Source organism: Acomys russatus, chromosome 7 (assembly GCF_903995435.1).
Source record: "Acomys russatus chromosome 7, mAcoRus1.1, whole genome shotgun sequence".
Lineage (NCBI taxonomy): Eukaryota > Metazoa > Chordata > Mammalia > Rodentia > Muridae > Acomys > Acomys russatus.
The window spans coordinates 44,243,669-44,265,393 of record NC_067143.1 but is presented as its reverse complement, the minus strand read 5'-3'; the positions used below and the strand labels follow the sequence as shown (position 1 = coordinate 44,265,393).

Here is a 21,725-nt window from a genome sequence, read left to right as displayed (position 1 = left end):
GTAACTAATATGAATTTTGAATGTCAGACTTGTACATTGTAGATTGCAGGAATAAAAAAATAATAATTAAAAAAAGAACCCAACCTGTGTTCATCTCAGAGGGCAGCTATGATAGTGGCCTTCCCACTATGTAGTAATTTTTAGAAAATGAATGAGTAATAGATTTATTATATTTTCACATCTTTTGCAGAATCCAGTGCAGAAATGCACATACATGTGATGAAAAAATCACCTGGCAAAATCTTAGCATTGACTCAGCTGATGGGGGCCAATTACCCTTTAAGTCATAAGTTTAGAACGAGCCTACTTTTATCTACACATATTGCTTGCCTATTAAAGCTTTATTCATGCACAGTTGTGTCTGGCCACTTTATCTCAAAACTATTTCCTATTTCTGGAAAACAGCTGTGAATGTTTCAAGACTCAGGTGAAGCTCTTATTCCCTAATGTGGGAATGACCTCACTTGTCCACCGTCTCCCTGTGTGACTTTCCTTTTGATCAGGTACTCAGTGCTCCTCCATCACAGCAACATATTCCTTGAATTTTTACTTCCTAGCTCTGTCTGCACATTAGATGTCATAGAGAAAGAATTCATGAAAATTAGTTTTTGAAAGCTGAACTAGGCATTCATGGGCTCTGTTTAGCAATCTACCTCCCACTCCTTATCACAGAAGCTTAATTTTGTGGTGGAGAAAGGTTAACACAGAGAGCCACAAGATGAGCATCGTGTGACTGCGGTAGCATGGAATGCTCACCCACAGATAAGGCAGCTATATCACACTTCCGCCTTCTGTGATTCAGGAAGGTTGTGGAAGAGGGGATGGAACTATAGAAAGATCTAGTTGTTGAGGGTGGCTAGTTCAAAACTGTCTTAAGGACATGAACTTTCAGTAGCTATGGCTGGCTACACAAGACCTTTAATACAGTTAAGATTAATGATCAACTACCAACTGAGCACCAGCCACATAGGACCAAAGGCACAATTACTTGCCTCAGTGGAATTTATACTCTAAGGATAACATAAGAAGAAAAATCCTAAAACCACAACACTCAAGTTGGCAGGAAATTAGGGAAGGCAGGTGTTGCAGAGCTTCTGAAGAGAGACAAATTGAGCGCACACCAGAGCAAGTGCTTCATGGTAAAAGGAGGAATTTAACTGATCAGGTTATACAGTTAGAATATATATATATATATATATATATATATATATATATATATATATATATATATATATATATATATCTCAAAGGCCAAAATCTCACCCAAGTCTTCTGGCCCCCACTTAGCTGTTTAAGTAGGCCTTTTAACAACAGATCCCATTCTAAGGAAATATGAATAGCTCAGTTTAATTATCACCTCCAGAAAAGACCTTCTGTAACCCCTTAATAACTTCTAGCATGCACCCTGTTCTTAGTCTTCAGAGTACTTCATAGTTTTATGTATAAAGGCATGTATATATCTGTGCATTTGTTTTGCATTTTCCTAGTGTTATAGATGCTATAAGGATCTAGATGGTACATGCCAACACAAGTTTATGAGAGCCACCTTCCTTAATAATTAGGGCTAAAATGTCCAATGGATCACCATACCTAGCAAATACAAAGTAAAGATGAAGAAGTTAATAAGAAAAACATTTTTAGAAAGAATTGAGTTATATTTATGTTCGTACTCCCTAATAGGGAAAAGAGGGATAAATTCTCCTCAAGTTTATTGGGTGAGATACTACAATAAATTTTCACTGGGCCTTTTACTGAACAAGAACCTAGAACATAGACTCTTTAATGTAATTTGTGCTGAAAGAGAAAAGAAGTTTGGGGAAATGTGCTAATTCAAAGCCATTGCAAAGCAAAGAATATCTGTGTTTTCATTTGCAATGTCCATCATAATCTGGGGGACAGCACACAGAGAGCATAGAAAGCAACAAGTGAGTTGGCGATTTGGCAATTGGTACCATCAAGAATCCAGTCTGTCTGGCTTCCTCAACGTGAGCACAAGATGACGCAGGTCGCTACCTGGCATCTTTTCTGCACAGTGCTTTCCTAATCCACCATACATGACTGCATCGTCATTGTACCTCAGCTGATTGAATTATTTCATACCTCATTCACTGACTCATCTCACCGTTTCTCTTTCCCTGCCTTCCACCCTCCAACATGGACTTCTACCTGGGAACCAGGATTAAGAAGCCACCCAGCAGGAGCTTCTCTATGTGTGGTGGCTCACTGCATCACAGCATCAGTTCGGTAACTTTCTGTCTTACTAAAGTCTGATACCCAGTAGTTTCTACTTTCCTTGCCTCTGACTTCTACACCACTGGGGTCTCTTTCTGATACTACACTTGATTCTTTGTCATTTATCTAATAAATCAGATATTGGGTAATTATTCTGTGGCACTTGGTGTTACAGCTACTTTGGGGATATTGATGAACAAAATAAATTTTCTGCCTGCTTGGGGCTCAGATTTAGAGCAGACAAAGGAGTCTTCAACTCACTACATGGTAACAACACGTGTAATAAGGAAAATTATGCTCCAAATAAATAAAATAAAAAATAATGTGAAAAAGATGTTCTAAGTAGAAAAACAAAACAAAACAAAACAAAAAAAAACAAGGACAAAAATGCCAGGCTGGAATATCCTTAGGACTTTGCAGCAACAGAAAAATGGCCATAATGGTTTAAGCATCAATATAAAAGGAGAAGCTGAAGAGAGATGGAGACAAGAAGGTAGGCAGAGGCTTGTGAATTATAGAACCCTGTAGAGTTTCAGTAAGCACAAAGGATACTAGTGAATGGCTCACACCAAGGGTTGGCATAATCTGATTAATATTTGAAAAAATTTTAAGCTATTTGCTGTGCAAGTGCACTGCAGAAGGACAAAAGGATAAGAGAGGCTACTGTAAACATGAGTGTGCTGGCGTGCTTGAGAGAAGATGATGATTTGGATTTTCAGCAACAACTAGGTTAGTAAACAGCATTTGCTAGTGAACTAGATACAGGAGCAGGAGAAATCAGGGCTAGCGTGCATATTTGACCTACGCCAGTGGGAATTATCTAATGAGCTATGAAAGCCTCAGGGAAGAGTTAATTTTGGAAAGTAAAATTGAATGCTGTGTTCTATGTCTGCTAATACTTAAAATATCTACTAATGCTATAATAATTACATATAACACATAACTTGTACAGTGTGAAGATGTCTAGAGAGGTTCATATACTGTAAACTGAGTTCACAGTTTGGATGTACTGGATCTTTAAGAGGTGGAGCCTAATAGGATGTCCTCCCCTTTGTCCCACTTTCCTGGTAAGGGAAGACTTTCATGGGACATACCCCTTGGGCTAGTGTCCAGATATAAGTGAGTATATACGATTTGACTCTTTCTGCTTCTGTGTTAGCTCACTCATTATGATCATTTCTAGCTCAATCCATTTGTCCACAAATTTTGAGAATTCCTTGTTTTTAATAGCTGAGTAGTATTCCACAGTGTAAAGGTACAACAGTTTCTTTATCCATTCTTCTACTGAGGAACACTTAGGCTGTTTCTAGGTTCTGGCTATTATGAATAAGGCTGCTATGAACATGGTTGCACAAATTTTCTTGTTGTGTGCTGCACCATCTTCTGGGTATATTCCAAGGAGTGGAATAGCTGGGTCTTGAGGAAGTCCTATTTCAATTGAGATATAATATGAATGAATTAATAAAATATATATTTTTAAAAAGAGGTGGAGCCTAGTGGAAGAGGATTTGGTTGCAGAAGACACCATATGAGAGAGAGATTCATAGTTTGGAGACTGGATTTTTTTTCTCTTGAGGCTATAGGTTATTATAAAAGAATCTGGCACCTTCCCAAACATATCTTCTGATAAAGAACTGGTGGATCCCTCATACTCACATCATGATGCCATGACATGATGCTTTAAATCAGAGCTGAGCAGATGCTGGTACATGCAGTCAGTACCCAGAGCCATGGGCAGAATAAACCTCATAATAAGCCTTCATAGCCATTATTTCATAGAATATCCAGCCTTCAGCATTTCAATAAAGCAACAGAGCATAGAATAAGACAGGACACAGCATACAGATGGCATTTAAAGCTGGAAGACTACAGGAATGTGTCTAGACAGAAGAGGGCAGACAGTGAGTCTTGGGGGAACTGTATGCTTTAGGTTTAAGAAGAAGAAAGTGTTTGGAAACCTCTACGATCTTCTCTCTCTCTCCCTTTTCATTTGTTCTCTTGACTTACTTACTCCCATCCATTACTGAACCATCTTGAGAGCACATTACTAGAAAAGCAAAATAACTTCTTCCTGGAAAAACAGGAGGTACCCTTGATGAAAATAAAGGGACATTGCTAGGACTTGAGGATCAAGGTAGGATAAAATAAGCCAGATGTTCCAAATTGGGTTTTGAAAAATTGTCTGATAGATTTAATGTTCCACCACTAATCAGGCAGACATCTAAACCCATTACTGATCTCTCTCTCTCCCTTGCTCCTCACTCTCCTCTATTTATCTTTGGGGTGTGTGTGTGTGTGTGTGTGTGTGTGTGTGTGTGTGTGTGTGTGTGTGTGTGTGCGCGTGCGCGTATGCGTGTGTGCATGTGCATGCACACATATGTACACATATACACATGCTTGAAATTATGGATGCCCGAAGGGAAGTGAATGTCATTGCTCAGGAGCCATCACAACATCTTGTTTTTTTTCGAGACAGGATTTCTCACCAGGACCTGAGATTTCCAACTAAGTTAGGCTGGTTGGCCAACAGGTCCCAGGAGGCCCTTAAGATTTTTTTTTTCCCAAGATCTTCAAGAGAAAGCTCTAGTTAAAAGTTTTAAAGGTTGTAAATTACAGCAACGAGGGACTGCACCAACCAAGCTACTGAGAGACGTAGGCATGGTTCCTCCTTGAGTAGGGCACAGTGTCTTTGATGAATGAATAGACACTGATTTCTAAGTGCCGCAGGAGAATTTTAGAAGGGAGCACTTCCGTTTCATAAATCTTCTGGGGAGCTGCCAAACACTCTGCCATCACAGTTGGTTCCTAAGGATCCATCCAGAGCGTAACCCTCCTGAAGTCTCATCTAATGGCGCCCCTGGGGAATCATCGCTGCCAGACTTGTTGGAACCTTTGTGACTACTCTGTTCAGTCACAAGCTGAGGCAGAAGTCTGTGTCGCATGTAATCAAGCAGAGGGTTAGACCGCTGAGTTATTTAGAGCAGTAGCAGGCCCATGTGGCAGGAGATGATTTTTTCATTCGTTAATGAGAATGCAGAACCTCAACAGACTAGCTTCCTATTAAGCAAATAAGAGAACTCTCAGTTTTAGTCAGCATCTGGGGGAGATACTTTGAAAATCACATGCATTTTGTTGTTAAAATAACTTTCCTGAAAGTCCTTTTATGCACTCTACTACATCAAACAATTGTAAAATCAAAGAAGAAACACCTGTGAGAGAAAGGCATGCCAAATAAGAAAATCAGTGTAAGTTTCTCAAGATAAAATTCATGACAGAAGACTTAGATTTGAATACCAAAAAGAACTGCAACATTGATTGTTTTTGTTTAACAGTTTGTTCAGGCTGTTTAGGTAGGGTGCTGACTCAAATTTGAAAAATTATCATGGGAGGGTGTCACTAAAAGATTATACACTTCAATATTCACAATTGTGACAAAAGATGACATCACCGTGTATTTTCTGTCCTTAATACATTTCCTGGCTCCTGATGGTATATACCTATATTTAACTAGATATAATTTAGTAGGTATTTGTTGAATGAAATAAGTTGAAAGCATCTAGCATTTCTTTTGCTAAACATACGTCTGTCAATATCTATATGCATAGGAACATTTATTTTGACTTTTAAACTTATTTCCAATTTTTTATCAGCAGAAAATGACAATATTATAACATTTTACTATGGACTCTATTTTATTGGTGTTGCTGTTGTCAAGTCTATTTTGTTTTCAGCGACTTCTCCCTTTTCTTTAGGTACTAAGGCTTGAATATAGAGCCTCATGATGCTAGGCAGATGCTTTATTGGTCTTCTCATTTTTAAATCTTTGTATGTTTTAAGAATTAGTTTTTCAGAATAAGTTGTACGAATATGTGTATGTTATTAGAGAATCTCAAAGGCATAAAGAATGTACAGTTAAAAAAAGTTTACTTTGCACATTGTTCCCTTTCTGGGGCAATCAGTGTTAGCAATTACACATCTAGATACTTTCTATGTATAAACATGCATGTTGTCTGCATTTATTTGCTTTTACATAAGTCATTAAACATTGTGCAATTTGCTAACACAATGTACTGTATATAATTTAATGGTATATATTGGTTTTGTTCCATTTCAGTACATTTATTTCATTCACTTAATTATTAAGTGGATTATTCGTTATATTAATCTCAGACCTTCATTTTTCAAGCTGAACAGAATACTGTATAGCTACTTTGAAATTCTTTTAGTCATTCCTCTGGTTCCGTAGGCTGTTCTTCCTATTAAAAGCATTGGTGAAGTAGATTGAGTAGACTGTCGTTTTACATGCAGACACACAATTGGACAGATTCTTAGAAGCAGATCTGATAAACCACAGGTTAAAACATCTTTTAAAAAGCTAAACTCTATGATTTTGTTTAATATGTAACAGCATATAAATATATGATAGGTTTATTGTGATTATTTTTTCTGCTCTGTGGCTTTGTCACTGTTAAGGGTATTTTTAGAAAACAAAAGCACTTTTTATTTTAAGTTTGTTTTTATTAATTTATTCTTGTTACATCTCAATGGTTATCCCATCCCTTGTATCCTCCCATTCTTCCCTCCCTCCCATTTTCCCCTTATTCCCCTCCCCTATGACACTGTTCCTGAGGGGGATTTCCTCCCCCTGTATATATCCACTTCTGTTATTAGCTTCATGCTTTTCTTTTTCTTTTTTCTTTTTCTTTTGTTTTGTTTTGTTTTTTACTTTTTCAGGAGAAGGTTTCTCTCTGTAGCCTTGGCTTTCCTGGAATAGCTCTGTAGACCAGGCTGGCCTTGAACTCACAGAGATCCACTTGCCTCTGCCTCCCTGCATGCTGGGATTACAGATACGTGCTACTCCACTTGGCGGCATGCTTTTCTTTTTATTGTAAATAGATTCTTTCCTTATAACACGCCCACCCATGCATAAACATCCCCCGACACACATGGTTCACCTAGAAAAATGTTCCTTGCTTCAAATATCACTTTGAATGATCTCTTCCTCCCTGGTCTTGTTTAGTTTAGTTTGAAAAATGTCTATATATATATTAGATTAGAACACGCAAGGCCTAGAGCTTGCAGTTCTCCTGCCTCAGCCTTCTAAGAAGAGCCATTTCTGGCATGAAACAACCCTACCCAGTTTTCCTTCTACTTTATAATTCCCTTCTCAGTGCTGACTGATAATTTTCCATCTTTGCCCTAATGCAATACTTTATTGTGCAAATGTTTAACCTTTTCTTGGGCTTTTTGTGACATGACATCTCATAAGTAAATAGTCTGTAGTATTTTCTAAACTTAACAAAGTTTAAATTCATTTTTCACATCAGTCTTAAGAGTAATTTCATTACCTATATCCCATTCAGCTTTCTGGATATGGTAAATTCCAAAGTTATCTAGATACTATTATCTTTATAAACAATGTCTACATTTTAATTTGGATTAGAATTTAGAACTCTCTGAGCTAGTAAATGTAGCAGGGGGTTTTGAAATAAAATATTCGTTGAGTAGATATCTTATTATTTTCTGCATATGAGTTTTACGAAGAGCTTCTTGTATTTGGGGGCATTGGTATACAGGTATAGATGTCCTAATATGTCAGTTCATTAATTATCAAACACATGAACTTAAACTGTAAATCTATGGTTGGTAACAAAGCATATTAATAAAAATAATTTAGGAGAGAAAAAATTTATAGTTGCAGTGTTTCCCATGGCAACATCTTTTCTTTTAAAACATTCAAATTCCATAAGGGAGACACTTGACTTTGTTATATTCATAGCCATCTAAAGATCTGATGTGTGAATCATACAACCTTAAATAAAAATTCCCAACCTTTTTCATGGACAGTGCACTTTGAAATTTTGCATTTTAAATGTTAAAATAGTCATATCTTAAATTTCTGTTTGTTTGTTTACAGAGTCATTGATCAGATGCGCTTTGCTTTAAATAGCATATAAATAGTCTGAGGGGAAAGGATAGGATTATCCCCAGAGGCAAAATGAGAGTAATGACATAAGCCTTTAATTTCTGAATGAAATTAGTAAACAAAATCAAATGACTTGCTCTCCCGTAATGTTAACATGCACAGAACTGTGGGGATTATGGGAGCTGTATTTGTACTTTTTCATGTGAAAATCATTTGTTCTGGGTTCTCTGGAGAGAGCTTTTTTACCGATCTTTTTATGATATGGGATCAAATATTAGCTTCGAGAAAGTTTTGAGTTCGCAAGCATAGATCTTAGATCTGAAAGTTATCAGAAATTAACAGCACACCTACAGGAGAAACCCAATGGCTAAGTGTCAGCAAACATAGTGAACTTATCACGTGTTATCAGTTCTTCAACTTGGAAAAAAAATCCTTAGTGAGGGTGGGAAGGGGCAATTTAGCCATATTTATTTCTGAGAAGAATGTTCCCATGGCTTAACACATAGTTTGGCCTTTCCTTTTATATTCTCTGTATTTAATCCCAGGAAAAGTTTTCATTGTATATGCACTTAAGCAGATCCCCTTATTATCAAGGGAATAATTTTAATTCAAAGGAATAGAAAGAAATAATGTTAAAGAAAAAAAAAATACAGTGCTTTTAGACCTCATGCCAAAGTTAAAATTGCCATTTGTGCTTACTAATAGTCAAACTATTGTTCAAATGACCCTTCACAGAAAAACAGGTCCACCTACTACTTGGAACTCAGAGCTCAGAAAACAATCTTGAAAAGGTAAATAGGGCCCTGCATTCAGAGACACATTTGCACATGCATTAAAAGATCAATGCACCTTTTAATTTACCACATGGCAACAAATGGAAAGAATGTATGGTATCCTTTCATGCAGTCAATGGTGGGTCCCAGCAACCAAACCAGCACATAAACTTTGTGTGTGGTAAATTGATCAGAAACAACTGAATCATGGAAAACCCCAAACTTTTCTAGCTTCAGCACTCAAATTAGGTGACAATCAGTGGACCTTGTCACACAGTATTGCTAACAGGGCTACACAGTGACAGAGGAGAATAATCTTAGTGGGTGTAGTCTCTGGAGAAGGGTAAAGGATAGTCCATTTAATTTTCAATTAAAATCCTGATTCGCGATACATGCCCTATGTGCTAAAATAGGAAATTCTTGGCCTCTACCATAAATATCAAGCTATAAGGATAATCAATTTGCAAAATGACTTATTTCTAAAAGTTTCTATGCTGGGTATAGGTCATTTTGGTTTGTTGGTATCAGAGAGAAAGAAAATAAAGGTAGAGAGAAGAGCCAGAATTGATAAGAAAACAACAAAGAAATCGTTATGTAAAATTGGAAAGCTGCTGAAGTGTGTTTCAATTGGGTGTTCAGTAAGTTCTGTGTCTCTTATACGTGCTCTGTTTGCACGGCTAGTTGATTTTTAGATAAGTTGGATGACAAACCTGTCCCGAAAAAAACACTGTGAAACACATTTACTAATTTAAAATCCTCTTAAGTGTAGAAATTAGTTTTGGGCCCATTGCACTAGCAAGCAACGTGTGGAAGGCTTCAAACACTGCTTTGATTCCATCTGTTGTCCAGATAAACTTTCCATGAGTAGCAGAGTATCAGAAAGAGGGCTCCCCACTCTTGGGGGGTTCCTATGCAGCAGCCTTGTATCTTGGCTATTCTGTTTCCATCTTGCCACATACACTTCAGTGATCCTCTTGACTCCTGTACAGCTCTCTATCTCAGTTCTTATCAGTTCCTATGCAGAGTTTAGCCGCAAACTCTACTTTCATTTACATCCCTTTAGAGGCTTTGCTAAATTCTTCCAATATAGTGTAGGCCAGGGAAAAGATTATGAAACTACTGGGTTAACTGCATTACTTGTTAGAGTTAGCAGCTTCTTTATCTCCCTAATTTACATTGTTAAGACCTGTCTTTCTTGTGTATTATGGGATGTAGAGAAGCCTGGCAATAAAAGAATGGAGAGAAAAGGAAAGAATAAGTTTTTGTTTTGTTTTTGTTTTTTAGAAGAAGACTACTTTTGACTAGGAATATTATCCATAGCTTTGTGTAGAGACGGCACTGAAGTGGTTCTTTGGGAGAGGATACAGACAGTCGTCAAAATGGAAGAGGAAAGCATCCCAAAGGTGGTAAAGGGATGAGCAATGTCTGAGAGGCAGAAGAATCAGAAGATATAAGAAAGGGAGAATAACAGGTGGATGGGTAAACCAAGATCCATGGCTGAAGGTGAGGGAGACCACAGAAGGCATGGGATATTGTAGTGAGAAATATAGACTCTTACCTAGAGATAATAAAAGAGCCATTGGAAATTTCTGAGCAAGGAGGAACCATTAATAAAGCAGTGGGTGTAGCCATAAAGGGATTGGCAAGGGAGTCTATTATAGTAGCATAGAGAAGACTTTGTAGAGACACACACTTCATAATCATGGTGGCAGAGATTGTAAAGAGTGGACAGGTTATGCTGGTAACTTGCTTTTATATGGAGGGTGATCTAATAAAGACAGCAAAGCAAAAGGAGCCAAAATAAACTGACTTTGGACGATAGAGGCAACCATTAACACAAATGGAAACTGGTGTGATGGAGACATCACATGCTGTCAGTTTTCAATATATTTAGGGATATATTTCCATACACTAACTATATGGAGATAAAAGAACCAAAGGAGAAATATATACATTTAACATCACTGAACATTTTCATAAAGCATAGTCACAATGCAATTTAGCTCAGTGTGGATACAAATGAATTTGCATAGAGCTAGACTGAAAATACTTGTTTTAGGACTCATGGCAACTTTAAAATGCCCAGCAATTTCCTTAATGTAACTTCTTTAATGACTGCATTCTGTACACAGCAATGGCTCATCCAATGGGTTTCTTGTGCAAAACAGCGTACAAAAGTTATTGCATTTTCAGTGTGTACTGACATACAACTCAGCAACTGCAAAAATATGGCATTTGTAAAGAAACTAAAATGGATTGTATTTAAGATCATTCATTGGATTTGGGGACATGGCTTAGTCAGTAAAGTATCTATAGTGTAGTTATGACAACCTGAACTCAGATCCCTGTCACCCATACACGGAGACAGATGTGTTGTGTGTGCAGCTGTGTCCTAGCATAGAAACTGGGCGTTACAGACAGGAGGATTCTTCAAGTTAATTTGGCAGTTACCCTACCCAAACCAGTGATTTCCATGTTCACTGAGAGACCCTGTCTCAAAGTATAAGGTACAAAGTACACGAGGAAGATACTTATATTCCCTTCTAGTCTCCATGTACCCATATAGACAGATAAATTTACATTCTCACTTTTGTTAATATTTGTTTAAAATAAATCCATAAGCAAATCCATACTTAGCAATGAAGTTCCATCTTTGACATGTTCAATTTTCTTTTTCTTCTTCTTCTTCTTCTTCTTCTTCTTCTTCTTCTTCTTCTTCTTCTTCTTCTTCTTCTTCTTCTTCTTCTTCTTCTTCTTCTTCTTCTTCTTCTTCTTCTTCTTCTTCTTCTTCTTCTTCTTCTTCTTCTTCTTCTTCTTTGAGACAGGGTTTCTCTGTGTAGCCTTGGCTGTCCTGGACTCACTTTGTAGACCAGGATGGCCTCGAACTCACAGTGATCAGCCTACCTCTGCCTCCCAAGTGCTGGGATTAAAGGCGTGTGCCACCACGCCCAACTGACATGTTCAGTTTTCTGACTAAGCCTTAAGGAAATCTTTCACAAGAGTAACTAACAAAAACCACTGGGTTCCTCAAAAACTAAAAACAGCTCTATCGTATGACCCAGCTCCAACATTCCTGAATATTCAGTCAAAGAATTCCAAGTCAACACATCAGAGATACTTGCACATACATCACTGTTCACTAAAGCATTGTTCACATGAACAAGTTAGGGAATCAACTAGGAGTGTATCAAAATAGAAATGGATCAAAGAAAATTTGTATACATACACACATACATACATACATGCATGTATACACATGTACGAACAAAGTCATTTCCAGAAACATGGGTGGAACTGGAAATAACCACATTAAGTGAATTAAGTCAGTTTCTGAAAGACAAATACCATATTCTTTCATTTTTCAGTCTAAGTTTTTATGCAGATACATAAAACCATATATACATAGGATGTGACAGTAGAAACAAAAGTGTCTAGAAGAGCAAAGGGGACACATTAAGGGGTGGTGAATGGGTAAAGAAGGGGAGGGTGATGGAGTATAGTGGGTGTGCTCAAAGTATATTATTCACATGCATGGCCATGGTCTTACTTAAGCCAGCATGACAAAACTGTGCCGTCTAATTCTCATAGAGCATTTGCTTAGGTTGGGCCACAATGACCAGTGATCTTGATGAGTGTTTAATGCCAGACTTCTTAGACTGGCTTAGATTAAGAGGACTTCTGGGAGATTTCTGGGAAAGCCACTAGAGGCCTTTTATTATAAATTTTTTCCTTGAAACACCCCCTTACACACTCAGAGTTTCTTCCTTTAGTTTTTGATTTCTTCGAAAACCTAAATAGATCTGCTTAATCACAACTTTATACATAGGATTACCTATATTTTTTCTCAACAGACTGACAATATATAGGCACCCCAGATGTCTTCAGCCAATCTTATAACTATAAGATAAGAGGAAATTTTCATGTTGAGAAATTCATTTTTTACCTTTCATTAGAAATACACAATGGGCTTCCAAGAAGTCCCCAAATTCCTAGTCACATTTCCACAGGGCTTTCTCTGTAGTGTTTATCATTTGACGGAGAGCATCCAACTTACAAAACTGGGCCTCATCTGCAGACCACATTACATATAGTTTACCAATAAGGGGGTACTGTGTGAGTTATCTGAGCTAGAAGAGTCAAAACATTCGAGAGAATGAGAAACAGTCCATGTGTGTGCAGCTTCTTATCTGGTCCTATTTGACCACATAAATGTTAAATGGCAAGCATTAGTATTCTAACAAATTAGCTAGATTCAACTATATGTATGTTATACATCTCCAACATGCAACTCAACTCCATTCTCACCATTCTCTCCTCCAAGTCATGCTTAACTTGGCTTGGCTTTCATTCTTGCTTTTTCTACTTGTTTTCTTTGTAGTATCCAGAATGAGTTGATAAAGATGATGATCTTATATTCATCACCTGCTCTAAATGTGATAGCCCTCTGCATTTATGTAACTCCAAACTTTTAAATATTACTAAGCCAGCCAAGCATGATCTGTCCTCTACTTACGTTAGCCATATGGTCTCGTGCTACTCTTTGTTCCACTACTTGACTAAAAGACAATAAGAAGATCTTTCCTATCTTGGGCTGTCACGCTTTTATTTGTATTGGAAATACTCTCCTATCTTGCTACATGGCTACTTTAACTTATAATTCAGGAGTGAGTTTGGGTAGTCTTTGTCTCCTTTGGCATATTACCTAATCTGTTCTCCCTCAATATCATACATTCTTTCTTATTTTCCCCAGTTTATATTATAGATGTTTTCCTTGCCCAACTATAATTTCCTTGGGAGCAACAGTCACTTCTTCTCTTTGTGAGTCCATGTCTCACTGTGTCATGTACACAGCAAATATTTAATAAGTATTTCTTGAAACACTGAAGGATCAGGTTACTGTATAGAGAGACAGCTACATATTAAATACACTTAGTTGAATACATCTAACTGGTTAGAATACTGATGATGCTTTCTATTGGTCAACTATGTGGTCAAAGGGGACCAGATAGGGAACTGTGTGCAGATGGAATGTTTCCAGTTCTCTGGAATGTCTTGACTCTTCTGGCTAGGAAAAATCACACAGCCTCTCCACCTCCATTAAAATCATGGCTCAAATTCCAGCCTAGAATCAATGTCATTTTGTCCTGCAGATGTCATTTAATAGGTTGACTTTTGATTCATTTTATTATTAGAACTTTTTGAGGAAGGAGAGTCATTTATCTTCTTCCTTAATATTGCATTAGCATTTCCAGAACACAAGTTTATCATGGTGGAAGTTTCTTTGTTTGTTTGTTTTTTCAGGCATACTGTAGCTCTAAAATTAAGAATTATAACATACTAAAGTTAAAAAAGCAATAACTTTCAGATTTAGTAAAGACTGTAATAATATGTTATTCATGAGATTCAGAGACTGGGAGAGGCATTCCAAGTGGAATGCCATCTGGAATTCCAAGGATGACTGGAATACTTTCTTTCCTTGCAACCTAATAGGCTTCATATAGACCAGTGGTTCTCAACCTTCTTAATGTTGTGGCACTCTAATATAGTTCCTCATTTTGTGCTGACCACAACCATAAAAGTATTTCATTGCTACTTAATAACTATAATTTTGCTACTATTATGAATCAATACATAATACGTCACACCCGTGGGGGTTGCAACCCGGAGGTTAAGAACCACTGGTCTAGAGAAACAAGTTAGACCTATTCAAAAAGAACCAGAACAAAACATATGACTGGCTCAGCATACTCCTTCCTAGGCTGTATAGAGCCAGCTTTCAGGATGACACGCTGTCCCTAGGATTTCCCTGGCTCAGATGATCCTCTCCGCATCCTCTGTGTGTTCTTTGGGTTACTGCCTGCACACTGGGTTAATTGGCTCGCACTTTTTATTTTCCTCCTCCACGTAACGAGTCGTTCTTGCTCCACAACAGGCTCAAAGAAGAGAATAATTCAGTGTGAAGTAAAAGGGTTGGAGGAGGCGTAATGTCAAATTAAAGATCCAGCAAATGTGTTCCTGGTAAAATTAAGGAGTGTGGGTCATCAGCTCCTACCGCCTTTAAGCGCTTTTTGCTGAGCAGCTGGAGGTCATCCAGTGACTCAGAGCAGGAAGCCAGCAAAATAACGGCAATATTTTCCTGAGTGTTTAAATTAGCCTTTGCTTAGGGAAATGATGAATAATTGCTGTGGCTGAGTTGTATAAATAGACACATATTATTTATATAGAATATGTATTTTTAATAGGAAAAAAATCTATGTTCCATTTGTTTGGCTTTCAAAAGCAAACTGCCGGTATGATTTTAGTAAATGATTGGGTAGACCTTCATTCACACTTGAATTCTAATGCACCTGCACCTAACCCTGGAGGGACCTCTAAGTGTTTTCATTACATTGCTAAAAACCCATTACCATATTTAGTAAAAAATATTTCAAATAACCTGCATGCATAGCTAATATTTCCTGAGTGGTCAGGATTTATTCCAAATATGTGAACCATCTCAAGGATTCATCTTAGTATGTCCAAGAACAAGTACTGATTTTAATTGTGTTTCATAGGTGAGAAAATCAAGGCTAAGAGAGTGAAACATCTCTACCCAAAGCCTGGCAGCTAGTGAAGGGTAGAGCTGGGCTTCAATCTACTTGCTCTGACCTTGAGTTTCTATTTCTCTCTACTATGTTGAAGCTCTTTAAAATATATTTAGTCTTACTAAGTGTAGGGGCAAAATTAATGCCATATTCTATATGTAATTTATATTCTGCAATTAATGCCATGGTCTGTGAGAAAGTTACCCTCCAGGTGATTCCACTATTTCCTGCATTCTGGGAAAGGCCATACACTGCCATAAACTAAACCTGCCAGCACTCTCCAGAAGATACAATTAACAGCCAATGATCCCTGGAGATTCAGCCTCCTGGACCCAACCTGCTGGAAGGTCTGCAATCCTGAGACTCACAGCTTTCCCTGGAGATCTGGTCCCCACCCAGCCTGCTTAAAGGACTGCATTCCTGAGACTCATGACCCCCGCTTATGGTTTTGTCCTTGCTTCCCTGTGACCCCCCAACCCCTAATTACAGTTTTTCCTTATAAACCCATTGCCCTTGAAGCTCCGGTATCATTCTCCTATCCTGCTCCATCAGGAAGGATTGTGATCGGAAGCTCTGAGCCTGTAATACAGGACCCTTTGTTTGTTGCATCGGTATCGAGTCCTGGTGGTCTTTTTTTGGGGTCTTGCGATCTGGGTAATTTTGGCGTAACACTAAGTACATGGATTTAATGAGGTTAATTCCATTAGTAAATGGCTGAACTAGTCTTCTAGTGTGTTTGTTTGGCTCTTGTGTTGAAGATGGAAAACACCACTTAATGCTGTCTGCTAGATAGGGTGAAATGCTTTTTATCCCCAGTCACATAGACATTAAATAGATTATAAAGAAAAATACTGTAACAGTCTAATGATTACCCAGTCACAATCTAAAATATTTAATTGTGAGGCTAGGTGATGGTGGCGCATGCTTATAATCCAAGCACTTGAGAGACAGACACAAGATCTCTGTGAGTTCGAGGCCACCTTTGTATATAGAGTTAGTTTCAGGACACCCAAGGCTGTACAAAGAAACCCTGTCCTAAAAACCAAGCAAACAAACAATTCAGTTGTCTTAGCTAATTATTAAAATTTTCTGAAACATCTGAATACTATTTGAGTAATGCTAATATCAGTGCTATAAATGACATTAGTATGAAGATTTAATTTCACTGTTCACCCAGTTTCTTGGAGCCAGCAATGAAGCCCAGAGAAATCTGTGAAAGTTTACTAAAGCAAGCCTAACTTCGTTTGCCCTAAGTTAAAACCAGCGTAGTGCTTATTGGCTATAACACGCAATATAAACATAAAGATCAAATATGCATTTAATTATCACAGTTAAATTGAAATCAATATAAATTTAATATATTTTAGTGCAAAAATATAAACATAAAAAATTAAAAGAAATCACACTATGAAATATGATATAGTATTGGAAAATATTGTTGTGTTTGAAGATTTAATTTTATTCATGTGTATGTGTCTATATGAGTGAATGGCATGTGTGTGGGTGTGTGATCTCTTACAACTAGACTTACATGTTGTTGGGAGTCATCTGATGTGGGTGCTGGGGCCTCTATAAGAGCAGCAAGCTCTCCTAACTGTTTAGTAATATTTTGAGACCCAGTAAAGATTATCCTTAATTGTTATTTATATTAATATATTGTTATATTAGAGAACTTACCATGTGAATCTGAAATATGAGAAAGTATTATTATGCTTCCCAAGTTAAAATGAGCCAGTCTGTTAAAAATCATTAAAAAAATTAAGTAGAGCTTGTTATTATCATTTATGGCATTTCCTATATATGTTTTCCTTGTGTGAATTTGTGTGTAGAGTTCTGGTTTCTTCAGGCATCTGTTAAAAAAAAACCCACTATTATGGAGTGTCAAACCTGCTGGTAAGCAATGACAGTCAGAGAATTAAAGGCTACTTATGGGTGGGCTAGTGAGTAAATTTTAGACAAATGGTTTTGACATTTCGTGCCTCAGTATGAGTTTTATTACCTTTTGGCCCTTTGAAAAGCTTGATCTCCACGACAGTCTCCAAGATGGGTCGCCTTCGACGCACATAGAGCCGCACAATAGACCCTGCTTCTTTGAGGGCTTCGACTGCTTTACTGTGGGAAACCTCGGACACATCAACCTCGTTCACCCGCAAGATACAGTCATTGACCCTGCAAGGGAGGAAGAGGCAAGGTTCAGCAATAGCTAGGAGCCTGTGGTGAAGACTTCATTCCAACTGTCTACGTAAACAAGGGGACAAGGGCATGAGAGATTTGAAAATGTTCAAACTTAGAAAGTTACTTACTTACCATAATAGAAGTCAAGTTAAGCTCACATTCCTTGACTACCCAGCATTCCACACACTGATCACAAGGCTGGCCAGTTTCCCTTTTAGACCCAACTATAGTAGTGTTAGTAGGAATCAACAGCAGATGGCATAGTTAGAAGGGCCCTGAACTTTAAGATATCTGTCAATGACGTCATTATTTTTACTGTCTTAGTTGGTTGGACTGAAAGTTATTATTTAAAGCCTTCTCTGAACTTACTATGGCAGACTATACAGACACAACAGATGTAATTTTATCACTTAACTTTGCAAAATTCTTAACTCGCTACACATAAAAGTGTTATACAATAATTGTAGAGACTCTGAAAAAAAATGTAACTATGTAGGAAGAAGAACAAAATGCAAAATAGTGTGTTGAGCTTGTTGGCAAATTATCTTTAAATATCTTTTGCCTGGAATTCATCTCACAGTATTATAAATATTGGAGCGTAGACTTAATGAAACTCAAAGAGATCCTCAGATAATCCTGCCTAAGATATTTCCTTTAAAAAACTAAGGATTATACAATATGTTAATTGTTTCTGTCTTCACACAGGGAGGAATCATTTGACTTCCTTTCTAGTTAGTTTATTTTTTTATGATAGTTATTAGAGATAACATGAGTCACTGCTAGGAGCATCGGGGATAGGAAGATTTCTTCACTCTGCCCATTCATTTTAATATTCCCCATCTCAGGTTACCTTGTTATACCTAGTCAAAGGTGAGCAACTATTCTTGCCTGATCCCTTCTTCCCTCCATCAATCTATATTCGGAAAAATCTACAGAGCACATGTAGTAGCTATCAAGGTCATTATTTTTTTCCATCTTTCCTGCTACATCCTGAAGTCAATACCACCTCTTTCCAAGGTAACTTTCATAGCCTCCTGCTTAATATTCTTGTGTCCTCTTTGTTATCTTTGAATCCCTTCTCCATAAAGTGTCTAAGGAGAAGTGGATGTGGTTAGTGTGAGGCCTGTGTTATCTCATTACTGAAAAATAAGCTCCATTTTAATGGAAAATGACCTGGACATGAACTACAATTTCAAAAAAGAAGAAGGAAAAAAACCCACAAAAATGTGCTTCAACCACTCTCCTCTGATAATGTTTAACCATTACCCCTAGCAATGGACTAATCAGTAAATACCTGAAAATTACTACATGGTCCAGATTTTCTATTCAACAATTGCTGGCTACCTACCTCTGATAACATTTAACTGTCACCCCTACCGACATGTAAACAGTAAATACCTAAAGATTACTCAGGTATTTTTTTCTTTTTTTTTTTAAATTTTATTTTTATTAATTTATTCTTATTATATCTCAATGGTTATCCCATCCCTTGTATCCTCCCATTCCTCCCTCCCTCCCATTTTCCCCTTACTCCCCTCTCCTACGACTGTGACTGAGGGGGACTACCTCCCCCTTTATATACTCAATAGGCTGAGTAAAACAATTATAGTTTGGCCACCCGGACACAATAAATCATGTTCTTTTACTCATTAATTGGTAAAATGCTGACCAATCAGAGAACTGACAATTCTGGAAACTGGAATTCTCCAAACCTTGCTGTAATCCCAACAAAAACCCTGCTGACTTGGATCTTGGGGATCTCAATCCTGATCTGCTGCATTAATGGTTGTGAGCCTGTGTTTGGGTTTGAATAAAACAATCCTTGTGTATTTGCATTGGAATCAGCTCCTTGGTGGTCTTTTGAGGTCCTCACAATCTGGGCACAACAGTCAATGTGGGCACAATAGCCAACTTCTATTCCTTACTTTTTCCTTCCAATATCCAGTTTTGTCCAAGAGATACAGTCATTAGCAAGTATTTGTTGAATATAAAAACATAGCAATTCAAATTTAATTGTTGGATTTCCATCTTCTAAGTTTTTAAATATGGGTAATTTTCTCAACCTCTCTAAGCCTCCATATACATTAATAATAGTAATATCTACTCTGAAGGTTTGAGGGAATAAACTAGAGAAAATACACATAAGCCTTTCGATAGATCCAAGCATATAATAAACTCCGAATGAATGTGTTGACAGAGCAGTATGTATTAATGTCTAATATTCCTAACACATAATCCTCACAGAAGATTACAGGCCTGACCCTTTCCTGATAAAACATGTTTAGCAAGCATCTGGAGATTTTTGTAAGTACCTTCCACACTATGCTAAGGAGATACTAACCTTAAGCAAATGACTTTAATCATGCCTAGAAGTTCTTTCCCATCCATAGGATAATTAAGTACCGTTTTTCCTTCTTGTGATAGGACCCCATGCTACTGCATGTAAATGAGGTACTGTACCACTGCATGTAGATTAAATATCCTCCCCAGTGAATCAGACATACTCATCCACAAACCCCTCCCCACTGCCCAAGGTTTATAAATAAAGCTTGGCTGGCTTGTTTTCATTTGATCCCACCATTCCTCTACCATGACTGTCAGAGAGTCCATTTATTCTGGGGAAGAATTGCAGCTGGATGCCAGGGCCTTGACTGTTGGTCAAGGCAATCAAGGCATGGATGGCAGAGCTGCCTTCCATGGGTGAAGCACCTGTAGAGCCTGCTGAGCCTGTGTCTCACTGGACCTGCCTTTTGGCTGGCCTCTGGCTTCCACCCACTTCCTCTGCCATGCTTAGAACAGCACAAAAGGCTATAACACTTTGGTGTCATCATAAGCTTGTGGAGCTCCAGAGTCTCCACTGTTGTCCGATACCAGCGAATTTTATTCTAAAAGAGCTAAATTGTAACACCCAGTGGAAAATCATTTCCATGTCCCCTGGTGAGACTGGGAGCCTCAACTAGCACACAGTCCTTACCCTAAAGTTCTCTAGCCATCCCTAAGAGAGAAATGGGACCTTTCATCTCAAGGTCTATCCATTCTTGTCTGGAAGCAAGCAGTGCTTAGACTGACCGTCCAGAAGTGGAATCCAGGCCTATTCTCGGTTCTTTTCTTTCTCTTTCTTTCTTTCTTTCTTTCTTTCTTTCTTTCTTTCTTTCTTTCTTTCTTTCTTCCTTCCTTCCTTCCTTCCTTCCTTCCTTCCTTCCTTCCTTCTTTCCTTCCTATCATCTAACTCCATCATCACCATCATGGTCATCACCATCAATCTTCTGCCTATCTTCCATCCTTCTATTTGTACTTATTTATTTTTTGCTGTACTGAGTGGATAAGCTTAGGACTTCCTGCATCCTTGGCAAGTAATCTAGTACCAAGATATACCTTGATCCCTTAAGCCTCTATATTAGAAAAACTATATCTAGTGTGATGTACCATTTCACATATATCATGCCTACCAATTCAAAATATAAGTCTATCATGGGTGTATTGTAGAAAAGCAAGGGGAGCAGTTTTAAGTGTATTTTTCCATAATTCTTCATACATTTGTTTAAGAAACTGATTTTGCAACATTTGCTTTTATGTGAACATGCAGCCTTAAAATCCTGAAATGGAAGATTTCACTAATATACAGCGATGTTATTTCATCAGAACAGATGGAATAGTTTTAGTTTACACATACACTTCCTCTCTAACAACAACAAAATCCAGAAAACTACCAATTAAAATAGTTTTGAGAATGCAGGCATGCATCAGGGATACCAGCCGCCCCGGAGCAGCTGGTCCTTTGAGAGTGGCTAATTTTGTCATCTCATGGTAATAAAAAAACATAGTTTACCACCACCCCATGTTCAGAATACTAATCATAGCTTGACCACCACTTTTCATAGAAGGGAGCAGTAGAAAAAAAATTGGAGGCTACATCTATTTAAACTCTAGTACTTAATTCCTTTTGTATACAGTGGAAGCTTTAATCATTAGTTACATGTATAAAAAAAAAAGACAGCCTCACCAGCTGTTCCTGAATACAGAGGTGAAGTAGGT

General features: G+C 37.7%; 1 protein-coding gene across 21 annotated transcripts in view; it reads right to left on the bottom strand.

The window, feature by feature from the left end:
• Positions 1-21,725, bottom strand: part of Dlg2 (discs large MAGUK scaffold protein 2) — a 1,899,378-nt gene that overhangs the window by 496,874 nt on the left and 1,380,779 nt on the right. For all 21 annotated transcript variants that reach the window (XM_051148923.1, XM_051148943.1, XM_051148920.1 and 18 more), the window contains one exon: positions 17,515-17,684. In XM_051148923.1, coding sequence (XP_051004880.1) covers positions 17,515-17,684 — 170 coding nt within the window. The remainder of the gene's footprint in view (positions 1-17,514; positions 17,685-21,725) is intronic.